Genomic DNA, 13,735 nt, shown 5'->3' on the forward strand with positions numbered 1-13,735 from the left:
GGAAGAGGCCGCAGAGCTCGCCAGAGCAGCTGATCGGTGGAGGTGCCGCTTGTTGCATCCCCACCAATCCTACATTACTGACCTGTCCTGGGGAAAGGTCATCGATATTCTACTCCCAGAAAACCCGTTTAATTTCCAATGTTTTTTATGTTTTATAATCTACATTTTGTTGTCCTGTGTTGCTTAGGTTTTTATGTAGCCCTGCCCTGAATGTCTCTACTTTTCATGTCCTTTAGGTGGTAGGGCCTTCTGAATTGAACACAGTTCTCAAGGTGAGACGTCACCAGTGATGTAAAATAACTTCACTTTCTAACCCTTTGTCACCATGTACTTCAGATAACAGTTTAGTAGCACTGGTTTCTGTATATTTCTATGGCACCACACAGGGTTAAACAGTATAGGCACTGGGTGTAATAAGCCATGTAATTATAATGTCCACATAGGAATGTCTCTGCCATCTAGTAGCATCCCAATACAGTTCCAGCACATCACTAATATGACTTCATGTCTTCTTTAAGGAGAACTGCGGTATGTCTGTCTGCAATGGGAAAATCTTCATACTTGGTGGACGAGGTGAGAATGGAGAGGCGACAGACACCATCTTATGTTACGATCCGGCAACCAGCATCATTACAGGGGTGGCAGCTATGCCCAGACCAGTCTCATACCATGGCTGCGTGACAATTCACAGATACAACGAGAAGTCCTTCAAAATGTGACCTCCTGGAGAAGAAGGGACTAATACACGAACACAATTAAAGGACACTTTACTATCTGCAAACTGGTCATTTATTCAGGCCATCGAAAATGTTTGGGATCCCGTCACGTGGTTTAAAATGAAGCACCAAAGGGACCATGTGCTTTCTTACCACAGGTGGGGTGTCACCAGAGAGAAGCTGAGGCCTACAGGTGAAAGTGTGGGGCGAGAAGATGATGGCGGTGCTCAGCAATAGATCGCACATTTTTCAGATTTTTTTTTTTTCATTCTTTTAAGTACGCCAAATAGATTTTGTGCGGCCAATGCCTTATTATTTATCGGCGTGCCGAAAGGACTATCTGTATTATTTGTAAAAAAAAACAACTATTTTTTCTATGCACTCTTTTCTATGTGTGTATGCGTCCTGAGTGTATTTAAAACATGAATCGCATGAAAGCATTTTGTGATTTCAGGATTACGCAGATGGTAGAGGTTCTTGTGTATTGCCCTTTAGTATCATTGATTTTGCCTGTGTGGGGGGCGTTCACTGTATAAACGGTATTTCAAGCGTAGTTGAGAGGTAACGACAAGCTACTGGTAAAATACTGCTATTGTAAGTTCTTGTATGTACTTACCCCTAATGTCTAGCTAAACCTGGAAGGAGTAAAACAACAGCACCCTTGTCCATGGGCTGCGTCCGTTATTGCAGCTCAGCTCTATTTACTGCATTGGGGACCCGTTGCAGTACCTAACACAGCCCACGGACAGAGGTGGCGCTCTTTCCAGAAACAAAAATGCAGATCCTGTATTCTAACACTGGGCAAATGGATCACTATTCATTCAGTGGACAAACAGATCAGACAAGATTTTGTTGCATTCAGACTATTGTGCCTACACAAGGAGTAGATATCACAGATGGTAATTTTCTAGTGAGTCCAACCCTAGTTGGTATGCCCAGGTAAGACAGAGCAGCTTTAGTTTATACCTACAGTATTTCCAACTCAAACCAATAAAAGCATTGTGTTTGGTGGACCCTGATTACACACAATATTTGCAGCAGTGCAGTAAGTGAATCCAGAGGCGTAGCTATGGGCTCCTGGGCCCAGGTGCAAGAGTTCAGCTTGGGCCCCCCTTCCCTCAGTGCCTTGTGGCCAGGGGCAGAGAAGCACATTGCCTTTGTGCTGCCTGACGCAAAAATTTAAACGACAACCCCCCCCCGCCCCCCCCCCATGCCAAATTCTTGACCTCACCCCTTTCCTCCAGCCAGAGGTGTAACTTGACCAGCTCTCTATAATACCAGTGTCTTCTTATGTGGCACAAGGGTCTTTGGGCCCCCTATAGCTACGCCCCTGGGTGAATCAGTGCTATCCTCTACTAGGTGCAGCGGTGTTCTCCTCTTTAGGGCTCGTACACACGACCGTTTGTATTTTGAGGTCTGCAAAACACAGATCCCCCCCCAAAAAAATCCATGTGACGTCCGTGTTACATCCTTTTTTTTTTTTTGTGGATCCATTGTAACAATGCCTAACCATGTACGCAAAATGGACAAGAATAAGACATGTTAAATTTTTTATCAAAACTGACTTGCGGACATACAGATACTGAAAGCATACAGAGTCATTTCCGGTTTTTTGCAGCCCCGTTGAAATGAATGGTTCCCCATACGGGCCGCAAAACAAAACAAAAAAACAGAACGGACACAGACAAAAGATACGTTTGTGTGCATGCGCCCTCACCAAAGTTTTAACAGGATTTAAAAAGTCTTTAGGGTACAATGTCCTCTTTTGATTTTGCTTTTTGAGAAAAGTCCACAGTGGCACAAATCGTATGGATTTTGTGCGGTTTATGGTGCGACAATGCGGCAGATTTCACCCAAGTGACAACATGCAGCAGATAAGGTAAATTGACTTACTGCAGATGTAAATTCTGCATGGCATGTCCAGTTATGTGTGGATTCCAGTGTGGACACTCTCTGCAGTGTGTGAGGCTGATTTCGTCACATCTATCCACTTCTCTGCACCCGTAAACACTGTGGCGTTTCTGCATGCAGTTCTGCAGTGTTTTTGCTACATGTGGCGGTACCTTTTAAAGTGATCGGTCTTCATATGCCCCGTATAAATATGGAGTGAAATGATTCAATTCTGGCTGCCTACAGCCACCAATAGGGGGAGCTTCAGAGCTTACTTGATGCAAATGTATACATTGAACTCAGTAATGAAAGAGTACAGAGCAAGAACCTACCTTCTCCCAGCCAGAATATTATCTATGTGTACCTATAGGACTATAGAGGTCATTTGAGCTGTGTATTATAACGACTAAGCTTCCACTGCTATAAAAGTGTATCCAGAAACTAATCAGCAGAGAAACTTGGTGATGGAATAACAGGGTGTTCAAAGGTGGAATTTAAGATTCACTTTAAAATAATGCTGGTTGCTGTTTAAAGAAGTTTTTTCGGATCTTAAAAGGGGTTGTCCTGGATTGGAAAGGTATAGCTGCTTTCTTCCAAAAATAGCACCACCTCTCTCCATGGGTTGTGTAACACCTCGGCTCCATTGGAGTCAATAGACAAAGCTGCTGTTTTTGGACATTTTTTTTCTAATCTTGGACAACTCCTTTACGCACTGGTTTCCAGCAGAATGCAGTGATTCCCATGTTCTCTCCAATGTTTGTCTCCTGAGATGCAATAGCGGGCTGAGCTGTCCTACAGATAGCGCCTGTGTAAAAAATGAGAGGGATGCGGTTCCCACTGGTGCGCCACCGCCCCTTCTTTCTGCTGATCGGCGGGCATGACATTGATAGATGATCCCTTTAATGACTTCTCCTGGATGAGGTTCCTGTCTCTGGACGACTCTAGCAATGGAATGTAAGGTTTGTTCTCAGCTTTGGGCCATCTAAAGATTGCTGCATTGCCAAGAGATGTACCAAAAATATAAATCAAAAGTTTGGCCAGTTTTGATCCAAACATTTGCCATTATATGTTTTTAAATCACATTTTTTTTCCTAAAATTTATAGTATGTTCATTATTAATTGCTTTTAATTTTTTCATAATTTTTTAATATTTTTTATTATACGTCTGGCTATAGGTCTGATCCATGTGAAGCAAGTAGAACAGTAAGTTTTGCAGGCAGATTTTACAGAAGTGTGTTTTTGTGTAGGAGCTTTAGACTTCTTTCATATATATATATACAGTATATATTATTTTCCGAGCTGTGTGTCTTCTAAATCCCGCAGATCCACTGATCGCCAGGACTATACCTGTGGCTACATGCGATGTGCCTTCCAGTTTTCTATTTGCTGTCTTAGTTATTATTGGCATTGCTGAACATCACTTTAAAAACTTCTCTGTATTGTGTTTGCGTGTGAACTGCTGTTAGTAGAAAATAGTTTTCATTAAAGGGGTTTTCCAAGATTATGACCCTGATTTATCATAGCCCAGCGCACTGCCGAATGCTGAGCCTGACTTATGACACGGCATGCGCCTCATCATAAATTAGGTGCACCATCCGGCCACTGGCCCAGCCCCCTCCCTGCCTTTTGGCCAGAGTGGCGAGATCGGCAAAGTAACAGCACTTGCTCCAAACAAATTGGAGGCCAGGAACCGGAAGAAAGCCAAATGGAGCTGAAACAGAGCAGCGGGGAGCAGCTACACTTATTATTACATAAGGTTCCACTCGCTCCACGGGCTAGTTAAAAAGGGCCATAATCCTGGAAAAACCCCTTTAGGTTTAATGTTATTAATGGTTTTACTTGGGCCCGAGCTAATCTATCATGCAATTTCAGAATTAACTCTCCTTATTAGCTGAATAGCAGAGTGAGCAATCCAAAGCTACAGAGCAGCAAGCCGGGTTCGCCATGGTTGCATTTAGAATTCATCAAACTATTGACTGGCTCTTTGAAAGGCTGCAGAGCAGTTGCAGGAATCTGGATGTCCCTTCTTTCTAAGGGTACTTTCACACTAGCCCTAGGGGCTCAATACCGGAAAAAAAATGATCAGTTTTATCCTAATGCATTCTTAATGGAGAGCAATCCGTTCAGGATGCATCAGGATGTCTTCCGTTCAGTCACTGTACGGTTTTTGGACTGAGAAAATACTGCAGCATGCTGAAATGCCGGCATTATTTTTCATTGAAATGCATTAATGCTGGATCCGGCCACAAGTGTTCTAGAACAAACGGAATCGGTTTTGCGCAGACCTTTAAAAATGTGAAAAAGATAAATACCGGATCCGTTTTTCCGGATGACAACCGGAGAGACGGATCTGGTATTGCAATGCATTTGTGAGACTGATCCGTCTACAAATGGTATCCGTTTGCATACAGATTGCCTGCCGGAAATCAGCAACGCAAGTGTGAAAGTACCCTAAAGGCCCCCATACACATTAGACTATTGTCGACCAAACCCACTGTCCGACAATCTAATGTCTATAGGGCGCTCTCAACGCTGCCCCAACAGCTGATGTTGGGGAAGAGAAGGATCGGGAACTTTGAATTTCAGCAAATGAACCTTTTGTTCTTCTGGGAGGATTTCTGCTCTTTCCCCGTTGAAGACTCATATAGATTCGCCCGAGCTGAGCCCTGAGACAGAAAAGATAGCTGTAGGATACCTATAGCAGGTGTATGTGCACCATGAGGCCTCGTACACACAACCTTACTACAGATCTGGGTTGTAATCTGTGCATACAAATATATGGAATGTGTGGTCCCATATAGTAACTCCATATTTATCTCATTTCATACAGTGATGTGGAGGTTTTTCCTCAAGGATTCTTTCTGAATTTATAGAAAGTATGTGGTGGTGTGTTTTCATTGGATGCCGTATTATGGCGGTATTCTTCCCTAGGAGCATTGATTTTAGAGTTGAGTTTGGTGCTTCACAGAGGCTTCACACTGTCTAATGTTCTCTAGTACTGAATTGTAATGCTAAAGAGCTAAAGCTAGTTTGATGGTCTTTAGCAGGCTGTTTCGGCAGCTCTGTGGATCCAGCATGGCCAAATGTTACCGCATGTAGCCACAGATATGGCAAGGCGAGAGCTCCAGTAGGCTGTTGTGGCAGAGGACAGCCTGCAGGAGCTCTCTGGATCTGGCATTAGTCAGATGTTACTGCAATGCCCACCGGCCCCATTGACACTAGTTGGTGTCCACATATTGATAAAACAGAGAAGTTCTTTGATTTAGGCCTCGAGCCTGATGCAGAAGTCTGTAACCCCATACCATGGAGCTGTAGGCACTCCATATGACTCTTCATAGTGCTCCGTGCGCCGCCATACTCTTGTAGGAATATATACCCCCATAATACAGCATACTCCATGCTACATGCTTTTCTAATTCTTCATTTCGTAAGACATTAGTTTAGCCAAGTCTATCATCTGTCCTTGTTAACTTTTCACAGATAAAACTCTCATGCCTGCTTGCACATAACAAGCGTATCTTAAGTGCAATTTTTCTTTGCCAGTTTTTTACCAGTACTGATATCTTTTAACTGGTTTTCACCTCATTTGGACAAAGGGATGATCTGCGTGCCTGAGTTTTGTATTGTATATACAAACTGTAGAGGATTTCCTTCTTGCAATAGGGACGCGCTTGGTAATTGTTAGTACATAACGATACTGCAGAGTTGACAGCATCTCGTCATTGGGATTTCCTTCCACAAATCTGAAATCTGTTAAAATGTTCATTGATGGACACAAACCCGGAAGTTATGAAGGGAGACTAGAGGATGGAGCAGTTACCAGGCGGCCCGGAGCCTTTATTTTTGTACAGTAATGCTTTATTTTAGTGTATTTTTTTTTTCTTGAATATGTTGGAACGGTTTCCTGTGTAATATGGCAATTATAATATTGTTACTAATGTCTGATCTTAATAAAGATTAAAAAAATTATGGAATTATGGTGAGTTTATATTCTATCAGAGAAAAGGGGAAAGTGGGTCCAACTAATCTTCCTCTTCCAGTTCTCCATCATAAGCTTTGTCACATCCACTCTATTTTTTAAACCTCACATGTATCCTCACTTATATTCAAAATGTAGGCCAAGTTCACATGACAAAATGTATACACAACATAGAAAACATATATATAAATAGTTCTAATGTTGAGTTCATTGATGATCTGGTCTTGGTAATGTATGGATCTATGCAGAGGTCTGGAAATGGCCAAGCGGCTGGTGCTACGCTATTTCTGTAACTCCCAAGTAGCTTGCTGTGCTACGCCGTATGCATAGCTCCTATTCACTGCTATAGGAGTTAACTGTAAGTCCAGTCAACCCCGATCAGAGTTTGTCAGGGCATGGGATCGCACAGTAAAATAGAGGGCACCGCGCATGCGCGAGACTTCAGAAAGCGAAGCCAAATTGCGGGCTGTCACTCAAAGGCAAGAGGGGGCGTGGTTACCTTGACTTGAAGCAAGGTGGCCGCTGCCCCCTCGACTGCAAGCTGACGTGCAAATTGGCGCGGACGGAGGATAAAAGATCGTTTTCTGACCTTAGGCAGCATCGGGCTGCAGGATCAAAAGTATGATTAGTATCACACTGCGGGCTACTCTGAGGTACTGCTGGCGGGTTTACATGCCTTTAGGAGGTGACAGGTTCCCTTTAAGCATAAATGTCTGGCATGAAATTTACCAAATCGTAACCTCCTCAGATTGCACATAATCTACAGTATATTTGAAAGGGTTGTCCTACCATAATGACCTATTGCCTATCTACAGGATCTATATATATATATATATATATATATATATACACATACAAGAAGGACGTATATACAGTATGTATGTGTGTATGTTCCGCGATCACACAAAAACGCAACAAAATTTGGTATACACATCCCTTGCTACCTGGAAAGAAATCTTGCGGGGGTCACAGATCTCTAGGACGTACCGTTCCTCAGATTTTCCTAAAAAATGACCTGCATTAGCCAATATAAGCCTGCAAGTATTTCTCTTCATATCCCAACTGCCATACACACGGTCACATGTCCTTTATCAGCCAATAGAAGCTGGCAGGCCCTTAGTCTCCACATATACACAGTTTTACTCCAGGTTTCCATAACAGCCCAGGCATTTTTCTTCACTGCTGTAGGTCAGCTATAAAGGGGCAGGACGCTATAGATGACACTGTTAAGGGAGCAGAGTGTTTTGTGGAGGTCACAGTTCAGGAAGCAGGTAGGGTGGCTATTTAGGCCACCCTCAAAAGACGGACTTAAAAGCTCCGCCCCAGGTCCCACTAAACCATGCCCCTAATCTGGTTAGGCCACGCCCACTCTGCAGCTGACAGGGATTAAAAAAATGAAGGTAAAAATCAAGTTCTGTCAGCTGCAGGGGTGGGAGGGAGGGTGACTTTCTCCCTGCAGCTCACACACAGTGCTGCTGTCTGAGAGTGAGCTGTTCAAAAGGACATCCCGGTGTGAGATATTCCCAAAAAATGCATTAGCCAATAGAAGCCTGGTCACATGACCCTTATCAGCCAATAGAAGCTCGCAGGTCCTTAGTCTCCACATACACACAGTTTTACACCAGGTTTCTATAACAACCCAGCCATTTTTTTCCCCTGCTGCAGGTCAGATTTAAAGCATCAGGGCACTGTGGATGACACTGTTAAGGGAGCAGAAAGCTGTGAAGGTCACAGTTCAGGGGCAGGTAGGGTGGCCATTCAGGCAATCCTCAAAAGACGGACTTAAAAAACCCCGCCCCCAGGTCCCGTTAAGTCACGCCCCCTCCCACTCCACAGCCGACGGGGATTGAACAAATTGAGGTAAAAATCAACTTCTGTCAGCTGCAGGGGTGGGAGGGAGGGTGACTTTCTCCCTGCAGCTCACGCTCAGACATCACAGTGCTGCTGTCTGAGAGTGAGCTGTTCAAAATAACATCGCTGTGTCCATCCAAATCCTGCGCCAGACAGAAGACAGGGAGTCTGAAAGCTGGACTGTCCAGTCTAAAACCGGACCTCTGGCCACCCTAGGGGCAGGCTGCTGTGGAGGTCACAGTTAAGGGGACAGTCCGCTATGGAGGTCAATGTTAAGGGGCTGATTGCTGTAGAGGCCACTGTTAAGGGGACGGGGTGTTGTGGAAATCACTGTTAAGGAAATGGGGTACTGTGGAGGTCACAAAAAAAGGGACGGCTGCTGTAGAGGTCACTGTTAAGGTGGCAGGGTGTTGTGGAGGTGACATTTTAAGGGAACAGCTCTGTAGAGATCACCGTTAAGGGGCAGGTTATTGTGGAAATCACTGTTAACGAGACGGGGTACTGTGGAGGTCACTAATAAAGAGGAGGCCGCTGTGGAGGTCACTTAAAGGGGAGGGTGCTGTGGATGTTACTGTTAGGGGGGCAGGCCGCTGTGGAGGTCACTGTTAAAGGGGCGGGGTACTGTAGACATCACTGTTAGAGTGGATACTGTCGATATCTTTTAACGACACACACAAGCATTAAATGAAATAGATTAAATATACCCGAGCAAAGCCGGGTCCTTCTGCTAGTAGGTGATAAATATCAGATTGCTGGGGTCTGACTGCTGGAACACCCACTGATCATGAAAAAAGGGGTCCTGAGACATTCAATTACATTACCGCCAATCTATGTACACAAAAGTCTTAAGACCAATTTCCCTTGATCATAGGGGTCCCAGCAGTCAGACCCCCATCAGACACTTAGGGTGTAAAAATAAAAAATAAAATTACAATAAAAAATCTGGCCCAAAAGATATGTCAAACTAAAATAGAAATGCTCGCCTGTTAAAGGACCTGTGTCCACTTTTCTAGTTATCCTCTATCCACAGGATCGGGGATAACTAAGTGATCTATGGGGGTCTGAACGCTGGAGCCCCCACTGTTCCCCCTTCTTGATTAAGTAGTAGGTCGAGCATATGCCCTGCCTCTCCATCCGTTCTCTATGAGGTCGCTGGAAATGGCACTGGCTATTTCCAGTGGTCCCAAAGAGAATGAATGGAGCAGCGACAGGGTGTATGTGTGGCCTGCCACACCATCAAAAAGGGGGAACAGGACCCATTCCTGGGATCAGTGGGGGTCGCAGAATCGGACGCCACTAATCATGTAGTTATGCCCTATGGTGTGGAGAGGATAACTTGAAAACCTGGACAACCCCTTTAAATCCTCCACCACTCCACCACCAGTATCTCTTTACATGGCAGCAGTGATGACGGTAAATACGGAATATCATCACTGCCGCCATGTAAACCATACGTGTCAATACTAGAGAATGTGATGCACTGTGCAGAATTTTTCAGTCATAAGTCCAACCCCCTTTGCAGGTCAATACCTTTAACAAAGCCCAAGCAAAGGTGCTATAGAGGAGCAATGTGAGCTAAGGGCACAAACGGAGGGTCATAACTGAAACAGAGGCATTAGGGTCACCTGAGGCAGGGTAATAGTGGGGATCCTGCAGCAGGGGTAACTGGAGAAGAGGCAATATTAGTGGTTGTGACGAAACCAACCTCGCCACGGTGTTTTGGAGGGGGCAGGTTGCCAGCCTCCTGCCTCAGGATTATGGCCCATACTAACTTTAAAGAAGACAGGCCGGCTGCACAGCTTAAATCTGTCTTTGGAATTGTATTTTGTTATGTGAGGGTACCCAGATGGCTAGTTTAATTGTATTCGTGTGGTCTGAGTGCCATTCACCTAATGATATGCACTTAGACTTGAGCTATCTGGGAATATGTTAAATGTCTGTGGTTGCTGGGAGGGTGTGACATTGTGTGTTTAACTGGTGATTTCTGTCCTGTTGTCCCCGCATGTGTATTGGCGATCTCCCCTTTGTCCTGAGAGATAATTGGATTATCCCTCGGTTGTCTCTGGGGCAGAGAGGAGGAAACCATGATGCATTGTGGGGATGTGCTGTATCTGTTGGGTGTGTCGCAGTCTCCATTCTGGTCCCCTGGGGCGTGTCCACCAGATATGGACCTGCATAAATACGGGCGAGTAGCCCTCAATAAAGTGTTCCTGTTTTATCCTTCATCATGTTGAGACTGGTGTTTGGATAACTGATCAAACTGGGGGATTGCTATACGCTGAAGATTTGCTATACTCCCCTGGCATAACTACTAGCTCTTGTAAGAGCTGTTCCTGCTCTCTGGCTGTAGGAGAGGTTCACCCACTGGAGCCTGGAGCCTTGTCATAGGTCCAGCGTGAGTGGAGGACGGTGAGACCCCAACCAAGCTGCGGCGGTTTGTGGGGTCTGCAGGGCGTACGGTGTCAAGTGGAGTGCTTGGAGTCCTCGGAAAGCACTAGGAGCATCTATCGACGGAGGTACCCGGTCGGGGTGCTAGGAGATCCGTTACATTGGTGGCAGCAGTGGGATGGCGTCCTAGTGTGAGGAGAAGCAGCTCGGAGACACCGTTCGTGGAGTATATTGAGGGCAACGCTAGTATCCGTACAGCGCCCCTGGCTACAGCAGGATGGAATTGGCTAGTCTTCGAACAGCGTTCCACTACGAGGAGGATGATGACCCGGACTGGAGGGATGCAGACAGAAAGGAAGTCTGGTATGATGCCCTGGAAGATGCCCAGCGGCGGCGAAGTGAGAGTCTCCCCAGTTATGAGCAGCGGCTACAAAAGCGTGTGGCGATGCGGATGGGTCTCTTGGGAGAGCAGCCCCTGGATGACTGGGTAACAGAGCTCCAGAACCTGGTATGTAAGGAGCTTTGGCTAGAGGACGCTTACCAGGCCCTAAGATGGCATGTCATTCAACATTCCCCCTGGATGGCTGAGCACGACAGACCCGAGGGTGAGGATTATGATGGACCTGGGTTACTATGGGATGCCTTGGAGGAGGACATTGATCTTGGCAGCACGGAGGAGTCTAGGTTTTGGGACATCTACGACTACCGGATGGGCATGCATGATTATGCTGACGGAAGGGAGGTGAGCAAAGACATGATCCACCTGGTAACAAGGGAGTGGGAGCTGGAGCAGACCTACCAACACCTGCTCAGCTCTGTTCATCCCCAACCTACTCGACAAGTAGAGCCAGATCTGCCCTCCTACAACTGGGAAGACTTGCCGGCGATACCCCCTGCTTCCCTACCAACTCCCAAAGTAGGGAACTTCATTGACTGGTTCTGGGAAGACGTCCCGACGGCAGGTAGAGATGGGACCGAAGTCTCTCCACCGGCCCTACAGGGATGCTGGGTAGCCAGCCCAGATCCCCAACTACAGCCAGCATTACCTGGAGTCCAGACAGTCGGTCTGACTTCCCATCGACAGCTTAACTTACATGGAGAGATGACAACCGGTCTCTCTCCCCAGCGGCAGACAGGATCACAGGGAGAGGAGATTGTCAGTCCCCCGTCCCTGCAGCAACCAGCATTACTAGGAGTGGAGATGGTCGCACCCACTACCCAGCACCAGGCAGCGTTACAGAGAGTTGAGACAGTCGGTCTGACACCCCAGCAGCAGTGTGTTGTAAAGAGAGAAGAGACAACCGGTCTCTATCCCCAACCACAGGGGGACAGCACCCCTAACTTCGATGGTGCAGATGGGACCGCGGTCTCTGCACCAGGCCTACCAGGATACTGGACGGCCGGTTCAGATCCCCCACCAACCCTGCAGGAATGCCTGGAGGAGGAGGTAAGCGATTCCTCCTCTCCACAGCCGATCTGCAACAAGGTCCTGGGGATAGGATTTCCTGATCCCATCCCAGCGGAAGAGCTGGCATCTGGGCAGAGCGCAGTCGGCCTCTGCCCTCCCCTATCCTCTACTCCAGAGCCGGACTTCCCACAGGCTACCCCAGCGGAAGAGCTGGCCTCTGGGCAGAGCGCAGTCGGCCTCTGCCCTCCCCTATCCTCTTCTCCACAGCCGGACTTCCCACAGGCTACCCCAGCGGAAGAGCTGGCATCTGGGCAGAGCGCAGTCGGCCTCTGCCCTCCCCTATCCTCTTCTTCAGAGCCGGACTCCCCACAAGCGACCCCAGCGGAAGAGCTGGCATCTGGGCAGAGCGCAGTCGACCTCTGCCCACCAAGTACCTACAGCTCCAAGCTGGAGAACCACAAGGGAGCAAGGAGTCGCAGATGCCCACTCAACAGCTAGGGACATACAGAACAGAGCCCAAAATTCAACAGGTCCAGTATGGGGTTGTGGTTGGACTGCCAGACTAACTCAGGTACTGACCATGAGGTCAGGTATCTGGTTAGTCTTCCCTGGAAGGGGGAGATGTGTGACGAAACCAACCTCGCCACGGTGTTTTGGAGGGGGCAGGTTGCCAGCCTCCTGCCTCAGGATTATGGCCCATACTAACTTTAAAGAAGACAGGCCGGCTGCACAGCTTAAATCTGTCTTTGGAATTGTATTTTGTTATGTGAGGGTACCCAGATGGCTAGTTTAATTGTATTTGTGTGGTCTGAGTGCCATTCACCTAATGATATGCACTCAGACTTGAGCTATCTGGGAATATGTTAAATGTCTGTGGTTGCTGGGAGGGTGTGACATTGTGTGTTTAACTGGTGATTTCTGTCCTGTTGTCCCCGCATGTGTATTGGCGATCTCCCCTTTGTCCTGAGAGATAATTGGATTATCCCTCGGTTGTCTCTGGGGCAGAGAGGAGGAAACCATGATGCATTGTGGGGATGTGCTGTATCTGTTCGGTGTGTCGCAGTCTCCATTCTGGTCCCCTGGGGGCGTGTCCACCAGATATGGACCTGCATAAATACGGGCGAGTAGCCCTCAATAAAGTGTTCCTGTTTTATCCTTCATCATGTTGAGACTGGTGTTTGGATAACTGATCAAACTGGGGGATTGCTATACGCTGAAGATTTGCTATACTCCCCTGGCATAACTACTAGCTCTTGTAAGAGCTGTTCCTGCTCTCTGGCTGTAGGAGAGGTTCACCCACTGGAGCCTGGAGCCTTGTCATAGGTCCAGCGTGGGTGGAGGACGGTGAGACCCCAACCAAGCTGCGGCGGTTCGTGGGGTCTGCAGGGCGTACGGTGTCAAGTGGAGTGCTTGGTGTCCTCGGAAAGCACTAGGAGCATCTATCGACGGAGGTACCTGGTCGGGGTGCTAGGAGATCCGTTACAGTGGTGCATTTAGAGTGGG

General features: G+C 47.0%; 1 protein-coding gene across 4 annotated transcripts in view; it reads left to right on the plus strand.

Annotated features, from left to right (window-relative positions):
- The window catches only part of KLHL24 (kelch like family member 24), an 81,665-nt gene that overhangs the window by 52,951 nt on the left and 14,979 nt on the right, over positions 1-13,735 (plus strand). For 2 of the 4 annotated variants that reach the window (XM_044288550.1, XM_044288551.1), the window contains exons 8-9: positions 237-272; positions 519-6,575. The exons of 1 other annotated variant lie outside the window; for it this stretch is intronic. In XM_044288550.1, the coding sequence (XP_044144485.1) occupies positions 237-272; positions 519-719 (237 nt within the window). In that variant the 3' untranslated portion in view covers positions 720-6,575. Of the gene's footprint in view, positions 1-236; positions 273-518; positions 6,576-13,735 lie in introns of those variants that run through there. One more of the 4 variants, XM_044288552.1, reaches the window with a different exon arrangement.

Source organism: Bufo gargarizans, chromosome 4 (assembly GCF_014858855.1).
Source record: "Bufo gargarizans isolate SCDJY-AF-19 chromosome 4, ASM1485885v1, whole genome shotgun sequence".
NCBI classification, from domain to species: domain Eukaryota; kingdom Metazoa; phylum Chordata; class Amphibia; order Anura; family Bufonidae; genus Bufo; species Bufo gargarizans.